We start from the raw sequence: 25,480 nt of genomic DNA, 5'->3' as shown, positions 1-25,480 counted from the left end.
TTTGTAATTCCGAGAGGAAGATGAACTTGCATGCCAAATTCTTCTTTGTGCTTTGTTATGAAACATACTAACTGACCAAGTAGCATACTGTCAAGACAGAGTTTAGTGTTCTCTGTTTCCACCTGCTGGTAGATGGTCATAACCCACAAGTTTCTGGATTTATTTGCTGTGACTGAAGGAAAGAAAATTATCAGGTAAGACATAATTTTTCCTGTGTGTGTATCCTCAAGAAGGTGGGCAATGTTAAATACAATCTCTTCATCTGTTCAGAAATACCTTGTCCTTCAAGCATGTGGTCCTTCCTCCCATCCATTTCTGTTGTGAGCTTAGGTAAAGAGGCAAAAAGTAGTTTAAAAAGGCCAGAATGATGAGGGCCACCCCAGTGTTCTCCAAGGACTACTGTTGGCCCCCAATCTTGCATTGAAGGACACTGGTCTAGAAGAATAATAAGCCTCTAAAACCCAGAAACGTATAGCAGCTGCTGTTAATTAAAACAATGTTGTCAAGACTTAACTGCCTCCTGAAATCCAAAAGTGCCTTGCTTTAGATATAATCCTTTCTTTCTTTCACACATTTTGCAAAAGTAGCAGAATTAACTAAAAAATCACCAGGTGACCAGTTGTAATCCCTGTTTGCCTGTGACTTCTCTCCCAGGAGAATTGTTCTCTACCTCCAGTAGTTCAGTTTGCTTTGCTCTGCCTTAAAGTTCTGTAGACTGGGCCCCTCTGAATATGGCAGAGCTTAAGACTTTGCTCAAAGAGTGAGGATCAGTCATGATGTGCTAGGATGGCCCTGTATTTTAAGTATGGAATTTCTGATGAATCAATATAATCATATTTACAGGAGATATTTTATTATGGAGGAAGCTTGGTAAGCAGTAGGGGAGTGTGGGCAAGAAAAACCATAGCCAAATAGTTTTGAGTACTTTTTATTTGTTCCCAAGGAGGAGATGACCAACAGTGGCCAGTTGGAAGGGATTTCACCATACTTGTAATGAGTGGCCGGCATTTGCATCTGTATGAACCAAGGCTCATCTCTTGTATGTGTTTCCCTTGGGCTTATAGATGTTTCTGCATCTGCTAACTTGCTTGAAAAGTTACTTAATTTGGGCTCTGTCAAGATAAAAAAAAAAATAATCTGCCAACATTTAGAAAGTTCAAGAGGGCCAGGCGAGAGTAGCTCAGTGATGTGTGCTGCCATGCAGAGAATCAAAATTTGATCCTCAGGCAAGGACTTTGTTTACCAGGCCAGCCAGTTCTGGGGGCTGAAATGGAGAAAGCACTTGCAGGCCCTGGTGGAAGGAAGTCCTAGCCATTCATCAACAAATTCTTAGTGTTCAAACTCGAGCTCCATATTAACTTGTTCCAGAAGGAATCATGGTCTCTGGATCGTGACTGAAGATTACTACTACATTGACTTGACTAAGTAAATTGGGGAGGGAAAGCATATAAAAATAAAGGGGGAGGGATCAGAGTTGCAAACAGAGGGCAGTTCTGTCAGACCAAAAAGTAGATGCCAAGCAACATCTTTTATTTCATTTTGCATAAAGAACCTTGCCTTCTGTCTTTCAGTGAGGTAAAGCGGGAGAGGAGAGTCCCTTCACCAGATATTATAGTGTTGTCAGACAATGAGCCCTCCAGCCCTAGAATGAATGGCTTCACGAAAATAGCCTTGAAAGAAAGCAACACGGAGGCACTGCTGGTGAGTCTGCTCTGTGTGCTGACCTCAGGAGAGGGCCAGATATGAGACACTGATTTGCTAAAATGTTCTATGGGTACTTGAATTCACATTTTCTGAGCAGAGCATGCTCATAAAACAGCCTAAGACATGAATTTCTCTTTTCTTCTTGATAAAAGACAGATGGAAAGAACAGGACATTTATCTGTATCCATAACCCTCTAACTTATTTTGGCCAGGTTAACTGAATTCGGTGCTGTTTGGTACGCTTTTTTTTTTTTTTTTAAGAAATAGAAAATGATTGGTTTTATGGTCTTTATCTGCTAGTCTGCCCAGCCATACCAACTACTAAGCTCTACAATCCCTTCCTCTACCTTAGTTATCCTGTGTGCTTGTGCAGTGCTGTCTTGAATTGAAATGCAGTCCTAGTCTCCATCAACTCTGCCGAGAGGCCATTCCATGCATCCACCACCCTTTCCATAAAGAAATATTTCCTTAGAGTACTCCTGAGTCTTATCACTTTTGACCCTCATTCTATGACACTTCGTTCCAAAACATCCTTTCCTTGTCACAAACAGCAGATGAATCCAGAAACTGGTAGGTTGTCCATCTACCAGCAGGTGCAGATAGAGATAAACAGAACTGGTGGAAGTAATAGCAGGCGGCCAGCCCCTGCATCAGTTAGTATATCTCCAGCAGGTGGTAGACAGCTTCTCTCCAGCTCCTGGATTCAAGGTTACTGAGGGTGCTCATGGGCCACTGGCCAGTTGAGCCTGGGGGGTGATTGACTAAAGGTGCCAGCTTTAGAGGCATACTTTACTGCTAGGACCCTGCCTCACCCATACTCTCTCCTGACAGGCTTCCAGTCTCTTTTTTTCTGCTCTCTCCTGCCTCAGTAAAAAAAAAAAAAAAAAAGAGAGAGAACCACAAAATTTATTTAAAAAAAAATTGAGAGCGATTTGGTGCTTGTCTGGTTTCTTCTGCTGTTAGAGCCAGAGTGTATTTCCTCTGCTCCTGCTGTGCGGTCCCACACTTTTTGTGACTCAGCTGGTAAGTGCTGGCATTGTATTTATTTTTATCCTAGCAGGGTGGTATGACGGCGGAAACAGTGAAACGCTGTTCCCGCTGTGGGAAGCGGTGTTTCAGCGGTGAGATTCTGTTGTGCTGCGGTGCCTGGGGCAGAGGGCTCTTCTTTCATGTTGGTGTGTTTTCCCACGCTGAATCGCAGGGGCCGTGTGCCATTTTGCAGAATGCCACCAAAACGGTTCCGGCGGCGGTTCCTGCCCTCTCGGTTTCCCCTTCTGGCGAGCCTTTGTTGGGGGAGGGGGTCTGAAACACTGGCTCCGTCGGGGCAGAGTCCAGCGCCTTTTTCAGCTCTAGGGGATTTCTTTTTGCCAGAATTTGTGATTTTGATGCATCAGGCCTTTTATCCTGAAGCGAGCCCTTCCCCTTGCTAGCTCAGTCCTCTCTTCTGGACTGCAACCTCTAGGAGTGAGAAGGGTCTTTTTGGGGTCCTCTCGAGGAAAGGACTGCTCTTAAGAGACAAAGGACATCTCCTGTTCCTGTGGAGGGGTCCTTGGTTCCCGTGTCTGCGGCTCCATCAGTCGTAGCTCCTTCTGAGGGGTCTTGGAGACAGGCAGCCATGGAGGATTTAAAGGACCTTGACCTTCCTCAGAAACAGGCAGATGATCCTTCTGCAGTTTGCCTTTTTCACAAAGATTGTCCTCTCTCATTTCACAGGCCTTAAAAGTTTTAAATATTGACGACCCAGACGTTGGCGGGTGCTTAGTTTGTGAACCCTAAGATGGCCAGTACTAGACACCACAAGGGCTTTTTCGGTGCATGAGGCCATTGACCAGTTAATTACGGCCCAGTGGTCAGACCCAGATGGCGCTCTTAAAATGCCCAAGGCCATGTCTTGTCTTTATCCAGTCGCTCCAGTTCAATCAGAACAATTGGCCCTTCCTAAGTTGGACGCCCTAGTGACAGCAGTCACTGAGAAGACTACTTTACCAGTTGAGGGTGGGGTAGCACTCAAGGACATGCAAGGCAGATGTCTGGAAGCTTCCTTAAAGCGCACCTTTGAGGTGGCCTTGTTGGCACTTCAGGCTTCCTTATGTGGTCATGAGTAGCCACTCAAACGTCAGTATTCTCTCTATCTAGCAGATGGTGGTCATAACTACTACTACTACTATTTACTACTATTTAGCATTTCTATAGCGCTACAAGGCATATGCAGCGCTGCACAAACTCTGCAGCTGTGACTTGTGGGGCTCCTCGCCTATTCCCTTGGGCCGAGTTGAGCTTCCCTAAGGGGTTGAAGGCTCAGTAGGTGCTGAGCAGGGACACTTGGTGGGGCCAGGTCGTCTCCCTTCCTCCCCCCTCCCGCAGAGTCCCCTTAGGCAGCACGTGAGTCAATCTCCTGTATTTGGAAGTTTAAAAAAAAAACAGTCTAGATTTGTGGCTGGCACTCACAGTGAGGGATTCTCTTGTTAGTGGAAGAAGCCGTTGGGAAAACATTTTGGTGGCGGGCAGGGGGTCCCCTGTAATTTTCTTCATGGAGCACGTGGCAGCTCCATCAGAATCCGTGAAGCATTGCTCCCGGTGTGGGAACCAGGGAGCAGCGTCGGGAGTCTGTTCTTCTTGCCCCCCGGGGCTCTCCGGTACTCGGAGGCTCGTCGGAGGACCGAGACGGGGCAGCGCAGGTCACGAGCCTCCAGGCGCCGTTACTGGGCTCCGGGTGCGCTGCTTCTTGCCCAGCGGAGGTGGACTTTAGCGCTGTTTTTCTCCTGCGGCGAAAGCACCTGTCAGCGGAGTCGTGTTTCGCGGGTGCTGGAGCGTCAGGGGTGCCGAGGCATTGCGCCTCTTTTCCCACGCTGTTCCTCTGCGCCTCGGTTCTTCGGGCGCCATTTTGAATGAGCAGGAGAGTTTTACAGGTACAGAGCCTTCAGCTGCAGTAGCGCAGCACCTTGGGGCTAGATGCATCAACCAAACGTTAAAAAATCTAAATCGTAAAACTGCTTAACGAATTTGAAACAACGAAGAATGCACAAAAAAACAGCTCAGAAATGTTCGGTGCGGTATTGAAAAGTACAATGTATCATACGTTCATAATCCCCGTCGTTAATTTGCCCCTTAAGCATGCGCAGAGCAGCCAAGTGTTATGCTGGCTGCTCTGAGCATGCCACAAACGTATTAAACCTACCTAGGTTGCTTACGTCAGACTGGGGCGTGCAAGGGGGGGATCGGATCTAGCTCTCCTGCTAGATCAGAGAGCATAAAGGCTTGCAGGTCCCGGACCTAGCAGGAGAGTGCAGTTGAAGATGACTCTAAAAAGAAAAACCCTCGTAAACCCCCTTTTGTAACAAAAGACCTCTTTCACTGTGATGGAACAAGAAGGGAGGGGGAAGGGGCAGCTTGTTTACAGTACTGGGAAATTGGTTTCAGGGGATAGCAGAAAGTGTTAATTTTCAAAGCTGTGGGATAAGGAGAGAGGATTTTTAAGCTGCAGGGAGAAGTGGGGAGCAGTGTCTGTATGATCTGGGGGGGGGGGGGAAGCCGTCCATACAGGACGCCTCTGACAAGCGCCTTTGCCCCCGCCCGATCCTTTTTTGAGGTATGTTTAGTTTTGTAGTGATGCAGGGGGGAACGGAGAGCCACGTGTTTGTGTTTGTATCTCACTTTTCTTTTTAAACATGCCGGCTTGGATTTTAATGGTGCAGGGGGCAGCGGGGAGATGACAGCTCAGGCCTTAACGACAGGTCTGAGCTCACGTAAAATTTCTGACGGTAAATGATTCGTTGCAATCGTCGGTATGGTTAGTGCATTTCGAATTGTCCACATTTCAATTTTAGTTTCTCGTTTGCATTCCGTTTTCATTAGCTGCTTGCTTCATAGGAAAAAGGCCTTTAATGCATGCAATGGTTAGGAATTTCCTTTGTTAAAGGGTTGTTAGAGGGTCGTTAAGGTTTACTGCATCTAGCCCCAAGTTCAGTGTCATGCTGGTAGTTCTCTGATGGGGGGGGGGGGGTCGGGGTCAGTGACTGGGAAGGGGCTGGAGCGCCTCTTTCCCCCTGAATTTGTGCTCTTGTTGCACAAAACGTTTCTGCTTAAAAGGTCTGGGGGGGGGGGCTCCTTCGGGGGACTCTCCAGTGGAGTTGGCTACTACCCCTCCCTTGCCTGAGCGCCCGTGCGTCGTTTTGCGGGGTATCGATTTGGTTTCCGTATGCACAGAGGTAGATGACTGCCAGTTATCAGTAGTTTCCCAACTAACCCGGTCCGAGTCTCTGGAGGAGGGTGAGTTTCCTGCTGATGGGGGAGATGATCTCACGGCGGCATGGTTGTTCCGCCAGGAGGAATTGCCTGACCTGATAAGGCTATGGATTTTTTTGAATATCTCGGTTCCAGATAGCATCCTCCCCTCTACAGCTGCCCCCTCAATTATGTCGGGGACTAAGCGTCCGCCTAAAACCTTCTATATTCACATGGCAATGAAAGTGCTCATTACATCACAATGGGATACGCCAGAGGCAGGTGTGCGGGTGGCAAGAGCCATGGCACGCCTCTATCCGCTTCTGGAAAGAGATCGGAAGTCCTTGCGCCTTCCCATGGTGGATTCGTTGATTAAGGCAGTCACTAAGAAGACTACTTTGCCTGTAGAAGGTGGCACAGCACTGAAGGATCCGCAAGACAGGAAGTTAGAAAATTCTTTGAAGATGTTGTTTGAGATAGCGGCATTATGCTTACAGGCGTCTGTCTGCGGGTCCTATGCAGCCAGGGCATGCCTTTCATGGGTCCTCAAAGCGACCTGTTCGGAAGAACTGGAGGCAGCTTTGCCTTCTATAGAGGCAGGTCTCCTTATTTGGCGGATTTGCTGTATGACATTCTTAGGGCATCCGCAAAGGAGATCTCCTTTGCAGTGGCGGCTCGCTACTGGTTGTGACTTCGTCACTGGTCCGCAGATATGGCTTCTAAGTCTCGTCTGGCTCATTTGCTGTTCAGAAGCAAGCTGCTGTTTGGTGAGGACTTAGACAAGATTGTTAAAGATCTTGGGCGATTCTAAGGGCCGTCTTTTGCCTGAGGATAAACCTAGGTCTGTTCCTTGCGGGCCCGGTTTAGAGATACACTGCGTTATCATCCAGGCAGCCATTTCGTTTGCAAAGCCACGTTTTCCTCAAAAACAGCAGCCCTTTCATGGAGAACGCCGCTCAGGCGGAGCGTCCGCAAGGCTAACCACGGGGCCTCGTGCCCAATGATGGGGCCTTGGTCCATCTCCCAGCATTGATAAAGGGGATGGCTGTCCCTTTTTCAGGGAGAATGGGCCAGGGTCACCTCAGACGAGTGGGTGTTGGAGGTAATCAGAGACAGGTACAAACTGGAATTTTGTTGGCCCCTGTTAGATTTTTTCGTGAAGTCTCCTTGCAAATCACCTCAAAAGATTGTGGCAGTCAAAAGATTAGGGAGTCTAAGGCGCTTAGGAGTGGTGGTGCCCGTTCTGGTGGCGCAGCAGTTTTTTGGACACTTCCATCTATTTCGTGGTACCAAAGAAAGGAAGTTCTTTTCGTCCAGTGCTCGACCTCAAAGGGGTAAACAGGGCTCTACGAGTGCGACATTTTCGGATGGAGACTCTTTGCTCCGTCATTGCTGCAATACAGCCGGGGGAGTTTCTTACTTCCCTCGATCTCTAGAAAGCTTATTTGCATGTTCCCATTTGGCCGCAGCATCATCGGTTTCTGTGGTTTGCGGTTCTAGGTCAACATTTTCAGTTTCAGGCGTTTCCTTTTGGGTTGGCGACTGCCCCCCAGGACCTTCTCCAAGATCATGGTGGTGGTCGTAGCATTTCTCTGCAAAGAAAGGGGTGGGTGCAAGTGCATCCGTATCTCGACGATTGGCTGATTCGGGTGCTGTCCTTCCAGGACAGCGTTCAGGCAACGGACAGAGTCATCAGTCTGCTGCGGTCGTTGGGTTTGGTCATCAACCTGGAAAAAAAGTCATTTGATTCCTTCTCAATCCCTGGAGTATCTTGGTGTGCTTTTCAACACCCGGTCAGGCAGGGTATTCTTGCCGGAGAATCGGAAGCTAAAGGTCCAGGCGCAGGTTCTGAGTTATTGTGTATGCAAGCTCCCATGTCCTGGGATTATGTTCAGGTGTTGAGATCCATGGCGGCCACTCTGGAGGTGGTGCCGTGGGCAAGGAGTCACATGAGACCTCTTCAGAAGTCACTACTGAGCCGTTGGTCCCCAGTGTCGGAGGATTACAGTGTTCAACTTCTCTGGGAACCGTTAGTTAGGATGGGCTTGCGTTGGTGGCTGAGGTTTGACAAGTTGGGGCTGGGGATGCCCCTGTCAGTTCCAGACTGGGTAGTAGTCATAACGGATGCCAGTCTTTCCGGATGTGGAGCCCATTGTCTGGGTCTCACAGTGCAGGGTTCTTGGTCTCCGGAGGAAGCTGCTTGGTCCATCAATCGGTTGGAGCTGAGGGCGATTCGGCTGGTGTTGCAGGCCTTTCACACAGTGTTGGCGGGGAAACCTGTTCGGGTTCTCTCCGACAGTGCGACAGCGGCGGTAGCCTATGTCAACCGCCAGGGAGGCACCAAGAGTGTTCCGCTGGCCAAGGAAGCGATGTGCCTGTGCCATTGGGCGGAGGAACGCTTGCCTCAGCTCTCGGCAGCCCACATAGCGGGGTCCTTGAACATCAAAGTGGATTTTTTGTCTGCACGTTTTGGATCCAGGGGATTGGGAGCTCTCTGAGCAGGCGTTTTCATTGATCACAAGCCGGTGGGGAGTTCCTGCTATGGACCTGATGGTGCGTGCGGCCAGCTCCAAGGTACCGCAGTTTTTCAGCAGAGGGCAAGGATCCCCAGTCTCTGGGGATCGATGCGCTTCTTCAGCCATGACCTCTGGCAGATCTCCTGTATGTATTTTCACTGTGGCCCATGTTGGGCAGGAGTTCTGGTGGGTCCAGATTGGCCCAGGCGTCCATGGTATGTGGATCTTGTTCGCCTTCTCGTCGACAACCCATTGCAGCTTCCTGCACGTCGGGGGTTGTTGCATCAGGGTCCCATTGTTATTGAGGGTCCATCCCCGTTTGGTCTTACCACATGACTATTGAGAGCATGAGTTTGAGGAAAAAGAGTTATCCGGACAAAGTGCCAGTATGCTGCGAGCTAGAAAGCGTTCCTCCTCTACGGCGTACCCGCAAGTGTGGCGAACCTTTGAGTCTTGGTGTGTACTGTACAGGGATATCACCTTTTTCAGCTTCGGTGGCTTCAATCCTGGGTTTGTTTTTTTGTTTTTGCAGGATGGCCTCGAGAAGGGGCTGTCTTTGAACTCTTAAGGTTCAGGTGGCAGCTTTGGCGCGTTTTAGGGGCCGTTTGCAGGGCTCCTCTCTTGCCTCTCACTCGGATATTGTTCATTTTCTGTGAGGGGTGAATCATCTGCGTCCTCCGCGAAGCTCGATAATTCCTGCTTGGAATCTTAATTTGGTACTGCGGACTTGCAACGGCCTCCTTTTGAGCCTCTGTTTCTTTTGTCTGTGAAGGATTTGACATTGAAGGTGGTGTATTTGGTCGCTATTTCTTTGGCGAGGAGAGTTTCCGAGCTACAGGCGTCCTGTAGGGATCCATTTTCTACTTTTACGGAAGCAGGGGTGACACTGTGAACAGTTCCTTCGTTTTTGCCCAAAATTGTGTCACATTTTCATATGAATCAACCCTCTTTTTGGAGGATTTGGAGTTTCGCACTCTCAGATGTCTGGATGTGAAGGGGGGCTATCATCAGGATATTTGGAGGTTACGAATGACTTCTGTTGCTCGGATCATCTGTTTGTGCTTTTTGTGGGTCGTAAAAAGAGGCAGCAAGCTTCTAAGGCTACGGTAGCGCGCTGGGTGAAGGAAGCTATTGCTTCAGCGTACATTGCTTTGGGGAAGGGTCCGCCTACTCTGCTGCAAGCTCATTCCACTAGAGTGCAAGGGACTTCTATGGCGGAGTCCTTAGAGGTAATTTGTAGATCGGCGACTTGGACGTTGGTACATACCTTTTCAAAGCACTAAGGTTTGGACGTAGTACCAAGGGCTGATGCTGCTTTCGGTGCTTCGGTTCTGCAAACTGGGATCTCTGGGTCCCGCCCTACTTAAGAACTGCTTGGGTACATCCCACCAGTCTCTGGATTGATCTGTAGAACGCTATGGAAGGTAAAATTATGTTTCTACCTGATAATTTTCTTTCCATTAGTCCCAACAGATCAATCCAGAGGCCCGCCCTGGAATTTCTGTTTATCTTGTTTATTTGGTATCTGTTTCAAGTTTGCAGTTGATGTTTCAGATGTTTCATTGTGGTTCGTCAAATGTTGCAACAAATCTCTTTATTTACTGTGAGCTGCATGAGTTCCTTCCGCTTTTGTGGTTGAAGAGTTTGTTTAAAGTGTCTGAAGACAGGAAAATAACTCTCTAGTTTGGGCGTTGAAGGTCCACATGGCTTTGATATCGACAATACTGAGGTTTGAGTGGCTACACATGACCACATATAGGGAGCCTCAGAAGTTCTTTCTATCTCCACCTGCTGGCAGAGGGACATAACCCACCAGTCTTTGGATTGATCTGTCGGGACTAATAGAAAATTGTCAGGTAAGAAACATAATTTTACCTTAGTTGGCTCCACTAGGGTCAAGAGTCTCTTCAGCAGGCAGATGGAGCCGGGTCTCTGGCCTTTTCTGACATGGAGGCAGATCTTGCTTATTTAGCAGATGCCCTTTATGACTTGGTTTGTTCTACAGCCAAGCGTATGGCTCTACGCTTGGCTGTAGAGCTGTTTCCTCTCTGAGAATGTTGTGGCTTCGTCATTGGTCGGCTGACATGGCATCCAAGCAACGCCTGTTCCGTTTGCCTTTTTGAGGTAAGCTGCTGTTTGGGGAAGACTTAGAGAAAATTAAGGATTTGGGGGATTCCAAATCCCAGCGCCTTCCTGAAGATAAGCCTAAGCCTGCTTCGAGACAGGAGCCTTCTAAATCCCATTTTCGGAAGACGAGCCGCTATCACCCGGGACAGGCTTCAGGGTCCTTTCAGCATCCTCGTTTCCAGCAGAGATCTTCCTTTCGCAGTGAAAGGTGAGCTGCAGGAACCTATGCTCATCAGGGAGCTGCTCCTCACACCTCCCAATTATGGGGGCGTTGGCCTGTTATACAGAGGAGCAGATAGGGAGACAGCTCTCTCTGTTTCTCCCAGAGTGGGTCAAGATAACCTCAAACCAATGGGTCCTCGACAGGGTGCGGGAAGGATACAAACTGGAATTCAGTGCACCCGTCACAGAATTTTGTCTGGAATCTTGATGCGGCACGCATTCAAAGCGGATAGCAGTGCAAAGCACATTGCGAGAGCTTCTACGGTTAGGAGCTATCATTCCTGTCTCTCCTCCCGAATTTCGCAAGGGCCACTATTCCATTTACTTTGTAGTTCCCAAAAAGGGCGGAACTTTTTGCCCAGTTCTCGATTTAAGGGTCGTGAACAAGTTTCTGCGAGTTCAACATTTTTGCATGGAAACCTTGTGGGCCATTATTGCAGCAGTCCAGCCGGGAGAGTTCTTGACTGCTCTCGACCTATGGGAAGCTTACTTACGCATTCCAATTTGGCAACCGCATCAGAGGTTCCTCAGGTTAGTGATTCTAGGGCGACACTTCCAGTTTGGAGCTCTTCCATTGGATTGGCCACAGCTCCACACACCTCAAAGGTCATGGTAGTGGTGGAGGCCTTCTTACGGAAAGAAGGGATTCTAGTTCATTCCTATCTCGACGAGTGGTTGTTTCGCGCGAACTCACCTCAGGAGAGTCAGGCTGCCACCGCCCGGTTAATCTCTCTTCTGCAGTCTTTGGGCTGGATTATCAATTCAGACAAGTCAATTTTTCCCAACTCGGACCTTGGAATACCTTGGGGTGCTATTCGACATGAAGATAGGGAAAGTCTTTCTTCCCATGGCCAGCGAATCAAGCTAGTTGCACAGATCCGCTCCTTGCTTCGAATGCCCTGTCTTCCCATTTAGGACTATGTTCAAGTCCTGGGGCCCATGCCAGCTACCCTGGAGGTGGTGCCATGGGCGAGGGCTCACATGCATCCTCTACAGTTGTTTCTCCTGAGCAGGTGGTTGCCAGCTTCTCTGGACTATCAACAGCGACTGCCCTGGATGGACATGGCCAAGGGCAGACTTGGTGGCTGTTCACGACCACTTTGCAGAAGGGCATGCCGTGAGCCTCCCTGAACTGGGTGGTGGTCATGACGGATGCCAGTCTGTCGAGATGGGATGCTCATTGTCTGGACAGAGTGACCCAAGGAATTTGGACTCCTCTCGAAGCAACTTGGTCCATAAATCATTTGGAATTTAGAGCGGCAGTGAACGCCTTAGCAGCTTTTCAGGATCTCCTGCAAGGGAAAGCAGTTTGAGAGTTGTCAGACAATTCGACAGTGGTGGCCTACATCAGTCGACAAGGAGTTACACGCAGTGTGCTTCTAGCAGTGGAAGCGTTCCGTTTGATGGAGTGGGCGGAGACTCATGTTCTCTGCCTTTCAGCGGCTCACATTGCAGGCCAGAGCAATATCCAGGCGGATTTCCTCAGTCGAACTCCTTTGGATGTGGCAGAGTGGACGCTGTCATCAGCTGTGTTTCGACTGATTTGTCATCATTGGGGAACTCCAGTGATGGACCTTATGGCCATGTTCCAGAATGCCAAGGTAGCCAAATTCTTCTCTCGAAAAAGACAGCCCGGATCTGCAGGAATCAACACCCTGCTGTAGTCTTGGTCAAAGAAGGGCTACTCTGTTTTTCCTCCATGGCCTCTGATAGAATCCTACATCAAATCAGTCGTCATCTCGGGCTAGTGGTTCTGGTGGCACCAGACTGGTCCTGAAGACTGTGGTATGCGGATCTGATTCGGTTTCTACACAACACTACTACGTCTTCCGGTGACTCCAGATCTACTACACCAAGGTCCTGTCCGGATTGAAAATCCCTCATGATTTGGGGGCCTGGCTATTGAGAGGCACCGGTTGTGAAAAAAGGGGTTTTCAGAACCTATTATTATTACCACTCTTCTCCAGGTCTGAAAACGGTCTACTTCTTACGCTTATGCATGAGTATGGAAAATATTTTCCTCATGTTGCAGTCAGCGGACCAGGTCGCCCTTCCTGGCTTTTATTTCGGTGATCTTAGATTTTCTGCAGAAGGGTCTCGCCTATAATTCTCTGCGAGTTCAAGTGGCGGCTCTGGCTTGCTTTCAAGGTTGAGTAGCCAGGTAATCCCTGGCGTCTCACCCGGATATAGTTCGTTTTTTGCGAGGGGCTCTTCATCTTCATCCGCCCCTTTGGCGGCCTTGTCCTCCTTGGCAATTTTTTTTTTTGTTACATTTGTACCCCGCGCTTTCCCACTCATGGCAGGCTCAATGCGGCTTACATGGGGCAATGGAGGGTTAAGTGACCTGGTGCTTAGTGCTTTTCAAGCAGCTCCCTTCGAGCCTTTGCACAAGGCAGCGGATAAGGATCTTACTCTTAAGACGGTGTTTTTGGTAGCCATTACCTCAGCTCAGTGCGTGTCTGAACTTCAGGCTTTGTTTTGTAGGGATCCCTTTTTACAGTTTTCAGAGGCAGGGGTCTTTGGATGGTTCCATCTTTTCATCCAAATTTCTTCAGAATTTCAGCTCAATCGGACTCTTTTTCTTCCATCGTTTAGGAAAGCGGATTTTCCAGAGGAATTTGTGCCTCTTTGCCTGTTGGATGTGTGGAGGGTACTTTTCCGTTACCTGCAAGTCACGAATGAATTTTGTCGATCGGCCCACCTCTTTGTCCTTCTTTCAGGACCGTGGAGAGGTGAGGCAGCCTCCATAGCTCATTGGATTAAGGAGTCCATTGGGTCTGCTTATCTGTTTCTCCGTCTGCTCTACAAGCTCATTCTGCTTGAGCGCAGGCGACATATTGGGCAGAGACCTCAATCCTTCATGTGGATGAAATCTGTCGTGCAGCTACTTGGGCTTCTCATCATACTTTTGTCAAACACTATCGGTTGGATATTGCCGCGAGTGAAGATTTGTGTTTTGGGGCTCAAGTGTTGGTGCGGGGGATGTCTGCTTACTGCCCTTAGGGTAGGCTTTGGTACATCCCACCAGTTCCTGGATTCATGCTGTTTGTGATAAGGAAGGTAAAATTACATCTTACCTGATAATTTTCTTTCCTTTAGCAACAGCAGATGAATCCAGGATCCCTCCCATTAGCCGACTTGTTTTTTTCCGCTACTGTGTTCTTTTTCCTCTAATGCAGATTCAGACAGAGACACAAAAGCTGCCTGGGCAGTAAATTTTGGAACAGAAGTTCCATAGTTGTAGTTCTATTGTTGGTTCTCTCTTATTATAGTGAGGATGGTTTCTGAGTTCAAGTTGTTCTTGTTGGCCTACTTCTGCTGCTTTCAAAAAACTTATATTAACTGATGCAGGGGCTAGCCGTCTGCTATTTCTTCCACCAGTTCTGTTTATCTCTATCTCCACCTGCTGGTAGATGTACACAACCCACCAGTTCCTGGATTCATCTGCTGTTGCTAAAGGAAAGAAAATTATCAGGTAAGACATAATTTTACCTTCTGTTGTCCATTTTATGTCTAGCTCCCCATTCCCATCTTCCTTCAGGGTTATATACATGTTTAAAGATTATCTTTGACTTTAACATAAAGCATGTGGAATTCTCCGAGGACAAGCAGGCTGCTTGTTCTCACATGTGGGTCGACGTCCGCATCGGCCCGGGAATCAGACGGCAAGCAAAATATTAAAAAAACCTTTCCAGAGTCTTTTGGCACGCGTGCAGCGCGGACATCTTCCCGCCCGTCGCGTGAGCGTTCCCGCTTAGTTATTTTTTTCTCCACGGTAAGGTTCGGTCAAGTTTTTCCCCGCTCCTCTCAGGCCCGGGAAAGAGTTTTCTGCGTTGGTTTTATCTTTTTTCTTTCATTTGTAGTGATAATTTTCAGTAAAAAAAAAAAAAAAACCTCCGGTAGTTTTCTCTTTTTTTTTTTTTTTTTTCCCCACCTTTTTGTAAATTTCCTTTGTTTTTTTCGATGCGGCCGGCATATTCCCTTCTTTTCGTGCCCTTTTTTCTTTTAACAGGCATGATCGCGTCTTTTGATTTCCCTGAAGCCATTTTTTCTTCCATGTCATCGAAGACACCCAGCGGTTTCAAACATTGTACTCGGTGCAACCGGACTATCTCGGGTACCGATACCCACACTTGGTGTTTCCAGTGCCTTGGGCCCGACCACAGCCCAGCCGCTTGTAGTCTGTGTCTTCGTATGAAGAAATGGACCCAAACGTCTCAAGAGGCCCAACGTGAGAAGCATTTTGGGGCTCAGTCTGGTCCTTCGAAATCGAGGGACGCATCGATGTTGAGAGTGAAGGTAATGGCTGCGGAATGACCAACACATGCTGGGAGCAGTGAGGCATCGAGTGGGTCTCCACCTTTCTCAAGGCCTCCTGTTATGCAGGCCTCCCCCCCCCCCCCCCCCCCCCCCGGGACCGACCTTCGTCGAACCTGGCCCCGAGGAGACATGAGGATTCCACGTCTTCCTCATCGGTACCGAGGAGTTTCGATGACTGGCGTCGAGCAAAGGCGAAGAAGCACCATCATCGATCTCCTTGGACACACGGTGCTGGGAGCTCCAGGGCGTCAAGAGATTCAGGAGGTGCCGATGCGTCAGTCTAGCAGCCCGGTACCTGCTCCCGAGCCTCAACAGATTCTGCCACCAGCTCCTGTCCCAACCCCGCAGCCTTGTCCGATGGCGGCTCTCGACGAGCGTATCAGGGCGCTGCTTCCAGAGCTTCTGGAAGGGTTACTGCGCCAGGCTACTTCGGTGTTGGGGATGCTTGCACCCTCTCTACCGTCTGCTACAGCGATCTCTGGCCCTTTGCCTGTGGTGAGGTCTTCAACCTCGGTGCCGCCTGCAGCATCGGTGTCGGCTGCCACCCAGGTTAATTCTCCGATGTCGGTGGAGGAAGCTTCACTGAAGTCCATGCAGGCGTCTACTTCTCTGCACCACCATCAGGGACGTCGTTCCTCGGTGTCGAGGCAAGGCTCAGTTTCGGACTGCTCTGAGAGAGGTCTTGTCCGATACTGAAGATGAGCGCTCATGCAAGGAAGAGGAGGATCCCAGGTACTTTTCTTCTGACAAGTCCTTTGGGATTCCTTCTGAACCTTCCCCTCCACCAGAAAGGAGACTGTCTCCACCGGAGAGTCTATCCTTTACCTCCTTCGTCCGGGAAATGGCTGCGGCTATTCCCTTCTCTATGGAGGTTGAGGATGAGCCCAGGGCTGAGATGCTCGAGGTCCTGGACTATCCTTCTCCACCTAGAGAGGCTGCAACAGCTTCTTTGCATAATATACTGAAGGAAGTCCTTATGCGAAATTGGTCGTTCCCTCTGTCTAACCCTGTGATCCCAAAAAGAACTGAATCCCAATATTGGATCACCAGGGAACTTGGATTGATGAAGTCTCAGCTACCTCACAGTTCCATGGTGGTGGACTCCACTCTCAAAAGGGCCAAGAGTACTAGGAACTATGCCTTGGCGCCCCCAGGCAGAGAAGCTAGGACCTTGGACTCTTTTGGGAGGAAAGCGTATCAGGCCACAATGATCGCTGCCAAAATCCAGACATACCAGCTCTTCACGAACATCCACTTGCGGAACTCGGTGAGGCAACTGTCTAGCTTGGTTGATGCACTCCCTCCGGAACAAGCCGAGCCTTTTCACCAGGTGGTCAGGCAGCGGAAGGTGTGTCGAAAATTCCTGGCCAGGGGTACGTACGACACTTTTGATGTAGACGCTTTTGATCCAGAATCGCTGCCCAGGGTATAGTAATGCGCAGACTCTCATGACTGCATGTCTCTGACCTGGATCATTCGACCCAGCAGTGGATGGTGGATGTTCCTTGCCGGGGGGATAACCTTTTTGGTGAGAAAGTAGAGGATCTGGTTGACCAGCTCAAAAAGCACAATGATGCTATGGATTCTCTCTCCCACCGGGCGTCTTCTGCTACTACCTCCTCATCCAGGAGGTTTTTTGGAGGGAGCAGGAGTGCTCCCTATTCCTCTAATAGGCGTAGGTACACTCCTGCCTCTCGGCAGCCTGTTCAGGCTCAGTCCCAGCGTGCTCGTTCTCGTCAACAGCGTGCGCTTAAGGCCTCTGCGGCTCCCCAGCAAAAGCAAGGGACGGGCTTTTGACTGGCTCCAGTTCAGCATAGCCTCAGAAAAAGTGTCCGTACCGGACAACTTGCCAGTCGGGGGGGGGGGGGGGGATTGATATTTTTTCACCAAAGGTGGCCTCTCATAACCTCCGATAGGTGGGTTCTTCAAATAGTCTGGTCAGGATACACCCTCAATCTGGAATCCAAACTTCCAAATTGTCCACCGGGAGCTCATTCTTAACAGTTCCCAGCACAAACAGGTACTTGCAGAGGAACTCTCTGCCCTTCTACAGGCTCAAGCGGTTGAACCCGTTCCACCAGGGGAAGAAGGGCTGGGATTCTATTCCAGGTACTTCCTTGTGCAGAAGAAAACACGGGGGATGCGTCACATCCTAGACCTAAGGGTCCTGAACAAATTTCTAGTCCAAGAATAGTTCAGGAGGGTTTCCCTGGGCACCCTTCTTCCCATGATTCAGGAAAATGATTGGCTATGCCTACACCCACATCTCGATACTCCCAGCTCGATTTTGGCTAGGAACACAGCACTTTCAGTACTGTGTACTGCCTTTTGGCCTGGCGTCTGCACCCAGAGTGTTTACCAAATGCCTAGCTGTAGTCGCTGCGTCGCTACGCAGACTGGGAGTGCATGTGTTTCCTTATCTCGACGATTGGCTGGTGAAGAGCATCTCGGAGGAGGGTGCTCTGGAGTCCATGCGAATGACTATTCAGGTGCTAGAGCTACTGGGGTTTGTCATCAATTATCCCAAATCCCATCTCACCCCAGTCTAAAAATCAGAATTCATTGGAACCCTATTGAACAGTCAGACAGCTCGAGCTTATCTTCCTGAGGCAAGGGCAGACAGCCTTCTGTCCCTGGTGTCCATGATTCGAGCGTCCCAGCAGGTCACGGCTCGGCAGATGTTGAGACTTCTGGGGCACATGGCCTCTACAGTTCATGTAACTCCCATGGCACGTCTACATATGCGATCAGCTCAATGGACCCTAGCTTCCCAGTGGTTTCAAGCTGCGGGGCATCTAGAAGATGTAGTCCAACTGTCCACCAGCTTTTGGGATTCTCTTCAGTGGTGGACGATGCGATCCAATTTGACCATGGGACAACCATTCCAAGTTTCTCAGCCTCAGAAACTGCTGACGATGGATGCATCTCTCCTGGGGTGGGAAGATCATGTAGATGGGCTCCACACTCAGGGAGCCTGGTCCTTTCAGGAAAAAGGTCTTCAGATCAACCTCCTGGAGTTCAGAGCGATGTGGAACGCTCTAAAGGCTTTGAGATTGGCTGTCCAATCAAGTCATCTTAATTCAGACAGACAATCAGGTTGCCATGTACTACACCAACAAGCAGCGGGCACCGGATCTCGTCCTCTGTCAGGAAGCTGTCCAGATGTGGCTTTGGGCACGACGGCACGGCATGTTTCTCCAAGCCACTTATCTGGCAGGTGTAAACAGTCTGGCCAACAGACTGAGCAGGATAATGCAACCTCATAAATGGTCACTGAACATGGGCGTAGTCCACAAGATCTTCCGAGCGTGGGGCACCCCCTCAGTGGATTTTTTTGCCATTCAGATCAATCACAAGGTCCATCAGTTCTGTTCCAGACTTGAGGTCCATGACAGACTAACATCAGATGCCTTTCTCCTACATTGGGGGACAGGCCTTCTGTATGCGTATCCTCCCATACCTCTAGTAGGGAAAACTTTGCTGAAACTCAAGCAAGACTGCGGAACCATGATCCTGATAGCACCTTTCTGGCCGCGCCAGATTTTGTTTCCTCTTTTCTGGAGTTGTCCTCCAAAGAACCGTGGAGATTGGAGTGTTTTCCAACACTCAGAACGAGGGGTCGCTTCTTCATCCCAACCTCCAGTCTCTGGCTCTCACGGCCTGGATGTGGAGAGCTTAGATTTCGCCTCCTTGGGTCTTTCAGAGGGGGTCTCCTGAGTCTTGCTTGCTTCTTGGAAAGATTCCACAAAGAAGTGTTACTCTTTTAAATGGAGGAGGTTTGCCATCTGGTGTGACAGCAAGGCCCTAGATAGATCCTCTTTCTTGTCCTACACAGACCCTGCTTGAATACCTTCTACATTTGTCAGTCTTAAGACCAACTCTGTAAGAGTTCATCTTAGTGCGATTAGTGCTTATCGCCATGTAGAGGGTAAGCCTATCTCTGGACAGCCTTTAGTTGTTCACTTCATGAGAGGTTTGCTTTTGTCAAAGCCCTCTGTCAAACCTCCACCAGTGTCATGGGATCTCAACGCCGTTCTCACCCAGCTGATGAAAGCTCCTTTTGAGCCACTGAATTCCTGCCATCTGAAGTACTTGACCTGGAAGGTCGTTTTCTTGGTGGCGGTTACTTCAGCTTGTAGAGTCAGTGAGCTTCTGGCCTTGGTAGTGCATGCGTCTTATATCAAGTTTCATCACAACAGAGTAGTCCTCTGCATGCACCCTAAGTTCCTGCCGAAGGTGGTGTCAAGAGTTCCATCTGAACTAGTCAATTGTCTTGCCAACATTCTTTCCCCGTCCTCATACCTGCCCTGGCAAAAGCCGTTTGCACACTATGGACTGCAAGAGAGCATTGGCCTTTTACGTGGAGCGGACGAAACCCTTTAGACAGTCTGCCCAGTTGTTTGTCTCTTTTGATCCCAACAGGAAGGGAGTCACCATCGGAAAACGCACAATCTCCAATTGGCTAGCAGATTGCATATCTTTCACTTATGCCCAAGTAGGGCTGACTCCTGAGGGCCATGTCATGACTCATAGTGTTAGAGCCATGGCTGCGTCAGTGGCTCACTTAGTCAGCCTCCATTGAGGAGGTTTGCAAGGCTGCAACGTGGTCATCAGTCCACACATTCACATCTCACTACTGCCTCCAGCAGGATACCCGACACGACAGTCGGTTTGGGCAGTCGGTGCTGCAGAATCTGTTTGGGATTTAGAATCCAACTCTACCCCCTAGACCCATTTTTGTTCTGTTCCAGCTGCACTCTGTTAGTTGTTTGTTTTCAGGCCAATCTATGTTATGTCCTCGCCGTTGTGAGGCCCAATTGACCAATGTTCATTGTTTTGAGTGAGCCTTGGTGTTAGGGATACCCCACATGTGAGAACAAGCAGCCTGCTTGTCCTCGGAGAAAGTGAAGATACATACCTGTAGCAGGTATTCTCCGAGGACAGCAGGCTGATTATTCTCACAAACCCGGCCACCTCCCCTTTGGAGTTGTTGTTTATTTGCTTTTTGATTTAACTGAGCAGGAACGCTCACACAACGGGCGGGAAGACGGCTGTGCGTGCGCGCTGCACGCGTGCCAGAAGACTCGAAAGGTTTTTTTTTTAATATTTTTTTCTTGCAAAATAACCGTCCGATTCCCGGGCCGACGCAGACGTCAACCCACATGTGAGAACAATCAGCCTGCTGTCTTCGGAGAATACCTGCTACAGATATGTATCTTCGCTATATCCAACTCCATTTTAAATGCCCGAAATCCTGAATTATTTTAATGGAGCTTCATGTCTTGTGATATGAGACATCACATCCTGTAATCCCATAAAAACAATGGCGTGGATTTGATAACCTAACACTGTTTCTCGTCCTTGTACATGAATCCTAAAGCATTTTGTGTGCCATAGCAGCCATGATCTCTGTTCCTGCACCTAGAACTCTTAACAGTCCATCTGTCTGTGTATGTTTTTTTCCTAGGTGCAACCTGGCTTTCTAGTAGAGTTGAGAAGAAAAGTATACTGCATATATCCAGAGCTGCATTCTGTCTGCTGCAGCCGTGCTGTGCTGTTTATAACTATTAAGTTTCTCAGAGCTCTATTGTGGTGCTTTATTTTAATCCTATTGTCACTTTCTGTGGTGGTTTTGTGGATGGGGGAGAATGAATTTATGTATTTGTTGTACTTAAGTCATTTACCGCCATCCTTATCTTTCCCATGCTGCTGTTGCAGAAGAGTAGCCCAGAGGAGAGAGAGAGAATGATCAAACAGCTGAAGGAAGAGCTGCGTTTGGAGGAAGCTAAGCTGGTGCTCCTGAAGAAATTACGTCAGAGTCAGATTCAGAAAGAAACAACCACGCAGAAGGTAGCAATTCCTGAAAGTACTATATGACACTAGGCCAAGGAATTGACTGAACTAGCTGGCATGTGTCTCTCCTTCCCCACCCTCAGCACCTTGTGAATTGTGTATAGAAAGTGAGAGATCTCTCCAGGCCCTTTTTGTCCTATTGCTAAACACCCTCTCTAAAGCTGTAAAGCAGCTGTGAATATAAAGTTTACTGCTGCTCTGTACATGTCTTCAGATGCAATGAAAGATGCTTCTGATGATAGAAGGCATGTGATCTTGGAGGTAAAGAAGACCAGTGCAAACAGCTACAAGTCTAGTCTTCTTACCTAGCCAGCATGAGTCATCTCGGAAGTGTCAGAATGCCATTCCAGTTACTCCAGATGATAGTAGAAACCTGTTACTAACTTGTCATTGACATACTATGTCTTCTATTATGCCATCTCCCACTTTACTGCATTATTATATTGACCCACATTAAATAAGCTAGTCACAGTGGATCCCAGCTACGGTAATTAAAATTAGCCATCCTCTTAGTTGTCTTTCTAGCTAGGCATCTTTTATTTTATCAAGCCTCACCAAAAAAGACTTTGAAGCATGTTACAATAAAGCCCCTTAAAAATTCTAGCATCATATCAGGCCCTGTTTATATCAAAAAGTACTTTAGAAATTAATTGTTCGTCTTAGCCCTAACACATTTTGAAGGGAGGAGCAGTGCAGACATGATGAGGGTTTGTTTTTGAGTATCCATGCTCTGAAACTACTCTCTGCTTGTCTGTGAAACTTTCTCTCGAGAACACTGCCTTTTCCTCCTGCTGCTGTCCAACCTCCCCTCACTCTACAGTTCCCTTCACTGGTGCCTGAGCCTTGTGCTTAAGAAAAGGCCTGTTTGGTATCATACATTCAGATTGTAGACATATAGCCTTCCCTCCAATCCCCCTCCATGCAAAGCTGTTTGATAGTGTTTTTAACACAGAAAACTGAAGTTAGCAGTGGGGCTGGATTAGGGTGGTTGTTATGTGATAGCAGACCCCCTCTCCCCCACCCCCTTGCTTATTTTCCATTTAAAATTCCTTGACTTGCTAGTTCTGACATGTGCCTGCCTTATGCTTTTCTTTCCCAGCCTGTCGGCAATTCGGGGAGTGCTGTGGCCACCCCTCCCCCACTGGTACGGGGCATGCAGAACATTCCTGCGGGCAAGCCAGCTCTTCAGGTTAGCAGAGTGTCCTGGAAGGGTGGCAAGGGCTTGCGGGATTCGCCTGATTTGATCTCCACCTGTCTGATCATGTGCCTGTTTAGTTTTATTTATGTATTGATTGGGATTTATTAATAGCCTTTATGAAGAGATTCACCCAAGGCGGTGTACACTTTTTTAGTTTACTGGTGCTAATTCCTGCTGTTAACATGATATTTCTAAATAGTCATGAAACATCCATATATAACTCTGCTTCCAGCATGGATTCTAATGCTGTTTCATAGTACTGTGTGCTCCTAGAGGGAGGGGGGCTCATTTTTAGAAGGCATTTTTGTGCTGGTGACAAAGAACTCTGCTTTCTTTCTGGGAGAGCTCTCATCTACATTCAACTATCTTTGCTCTCAGAGAAGGTGAATTAGTGTTACAAGGCTGCACTACATATAAAGAATGCATAGCCTTCAAGATTTGTACTCTGGTCCACAAAATAATCCATTGCCTAGCTCTAGCCTACATGACTGAACTAATTGACTTACCAACTAGAAACACCATCTAATCAGCAAGAACGTACCTGAACCTTCACTTCCCAAGATGCAAGGGACTGAAATATAAATCAACATACATGTCCCGTTTTTCCTACATTTGCACCCAGCTCTGGAATGCACTACCAAAAAACATTAGAACCATGAATGCTCATCTAAACTTCTGCATAAACCTTAAGACTCACCTCTTCAGAAAGGCATACCCTATAAAACCGACATAAGCTTTGAATAATGAAACACAACAATTAAATTAAGGAACGGACAACACTCAATCCCTTTCAGCATAATCTTATTCTTTCAAACTGCATGGGACAATCCACACCAATTCTAATTAATTGTACTTCTACTCTGTACTTGTCTACTGGAGTCAATATTCACCTCTCCGGACTTTGTAAGCCACATTGAGCCTACTAATATGCAGGAAAATGTGGGATACAAATGTAACAAATATTTCAATGTAGTATCTTGCATCTTTTTAACTTTAATTCTCAAACCTTAAAAATATGAATTAGTTGTGAAAACAAGTTGTAAGACTGAAATGATTACTCTTAAATGTGTGCACTCTAACTTTAAGATAACAGCCCTGCACTTCAATGATTTAGGAATATGATGCCAGGTGTAGGCGTGCTGTACTAACTTTACTTTCTTAATAAATTCATATAGAAGAGAACAGAACCTCCCACACACACACACACTCGCACACACACAAACACAATTTTAAAAAATACTAGCCATTTCCAACAAATTATTTAAACAATTTACGTTTCAACCTAAGAATTTATGGAATCAATCATTTCAGTTCTAATACAAAATAGAAGAGTATTGCAACATTGCACAGCTTGATGCAAAACTGGCAATATGATATTTCTTAGAGATCTCATTGAAGGATAGAAAATTGTTAGAATTCTTTGACCGCAAAGAATGTTTTATAGAAGACTAGTAAAAAAAGGCCCGTTTCTGTAAGAAATTAAACGGGCGCTAGCAAGGTTTTCCTCGGAGTGTATGTTTGAGAGAGAGAGTGTGTCTGAGAGATGGAGTGTGTTTGTCAGAGAGAGAATGAGAGAGACAGAGTGTGTGTGTTTGTGTGAGAGGCAGAGTGTCTGTGTATGTGTGTGACTGGGTGTGTGTGACAGAGAGTGTGATAGAGAGTGTATGTGAGAGACAGAGAGTGAGTGTGTGCCCCCACCCCCCTCTCTCAGGGCCACCCCTTTACCCCTTTATGGTCTGAGGACCCCCGCCCCCCCTTATGGTCTGAGGACCCCCTTCCACACCCACCTCTCTGGTCTCAGGACCCCCTCCCTCTCCCCTGCTCCCCCCTCCTCCAGCCACCCATGTCCAGCGACCCTCCTCTTCCCCTGTCCCCCCCCCCCCCCCCGCAGCCACCCATGTCCAGCGACCCTCCTCTCCCCCTGCCCTCCTCCAGCCACCCATGTCAAACGACCCTGCTCTCTCACCTGCCCCCCCTGCAGCCAGCCAGGTTGTGTAGTGAATTCTTCGGGGCAGGCAGGAAAGATCCCCGGTCCTGCCTGCCCACTGCTGGCGCTGGCCCTCCCCCACTGCCGGATTACTGTTCAAAATGGCAGCCAAGACTTACAAGGGCGGACTCGCGAGACTTCAGTTGAAGTTTTGTAGTCTGCCCTTGTAAGTCTCGGTGGCCATTTTGAACAGTGATCTGGCAGCGGGGGAGGGCCAGCAGCGGGCAGGCAGGACCGGGGATCTTTCCTGCCTGCCCCGAAGAATTCGCTACACAACTTGGCTGGCTGCAGGGGGGGCAGGTGAGAGAGCAGGGTCGTTGGGCATGGGTGGTTGGAGAGGGGGCAGGGGGAGAGGAGGGTCTCTGGACATGGGTGGCCATTTGATGCCAGATTTGTGCGTGGCAGTGTGTGGGGGGGGGGGGGAGGGGATCAACTGTGAGTGACGTCAGCCTGGCTACGGAGCCTAGCTCAGCAACGCCGAAGGAGCCATGGACACAGGCAAGACATTAGAACGTTGGTGATGAGAATTATTATATAGGATAACTCAATTTGATGGATCAAATATCTTGATGCTTGACTCTGTAGAATTCTAAATACAAAGGTACACATTTTAAAATAGCATTGAGCTTCAACAGGAAGGCAGTGCAAAGCAATCAACAAAAGAGTTACTTATCATATTTACAAACTCCTTAATCAGTTTTGCTTCTAAATTTACTAATTATAATCTTTACTAATTGTAATCTTCTCCATTGCACTTTGTAAAATTGGGCTGATAGAGAAAAACAGTCATTTGTAATAAGACCAGCTGTGGAAAACTAAGAGATGAAAAGGGATAATACTAGTAAGGAGTTCTCAAATGTAGTGACTCTTATCTAACGCCTCATATTTGCTGTTTCATGATTTCTAGTGTTCGTTTTTATAGCATCTCTCACATTCTTTCATAGGTGACTTCAGCTCGAATGTCAGGGGCAGTTATCCCCCCTCCTCTGGTCCGTGGTGGGCAGCAGATTTCCTCCAAACTGGGATGCCAGCAGAACACACAGATAGTGATGCCACCACTGGTGAGAGGAGCTCAGGTAAAGAGCCATTCAGTGCCATGACTGTGTCACCGCCTAAACCTTGACAGTACAAGGTTTTGCTTTCCCAAGATAAAGTAAGGAAGGACCACAGAGTGGAGTCTTAACTTGTAACAGAAGAAGAGCTTGCAAAAATTTATATAGTATGGGGTGTAGCAGTGGGATTGGAACTCAGATCATTGGACATCAATAATCTCTCTGCCTTTTATTGTTTTCTTTTGTTGTATGCTCCCTAACATTTTTCTTGAATTAG

General features: G+C 48.2%; 1 protein-coding gene across 5 annotated transcripts in view; it reads left to right on the top strand.

The window, feature by feature from the left end:
• Window positions 1-25,480, top strand: part of GATAD2A (GATA zinc finger domain containing 2A) — a 268,656-nt gene that overhangs the window by 216,055 nt on the left and 27,121 nt on the right. For all 5 annotated transcript variants that reach the window (XM_030218021.1, XM_030218023.1, XM_030218020.1 and 2 more), the window contains exons 3-6: window positions 1,572-1,701; window positions 20,832-20,963; window positions 22,066-22,155; window positions 25,096-25,227. In XM_030218021.1, coding sequence (XP_030073881.1) covers window positions 1,572-1,701; window positions 20,832-20,963; window positions 22,066-22,155; window positions 25,096-25,227 — 484 coding nt within the window. The remainder of the gene's footprint in view (window positions 1-1,571; window positions 1,702-20,831; window positions 20,964-22,065; window positions 22,156-25,095; window positions 25,228-25,480) is intronic.

Source organism: Microcaecilia unicolor, chromosome 11, assembly GCF_901765095.1.
Source record: "Microcaecilia unicolor chromosome 11, aMicUni1.1, whole genome shotgun sequence".
Taxonomy (NCBI): Eukaryota; Metazoa; Chordata; class Amphibia; order Gymnophiona; family Siphonopidae; genus Microcaecilia; species Microcaecilia unicolor.
Note: the sequence above shows the minus strand (reverse complement) of the source record. Positions and strands in the feature narration are given on the sequence as shown.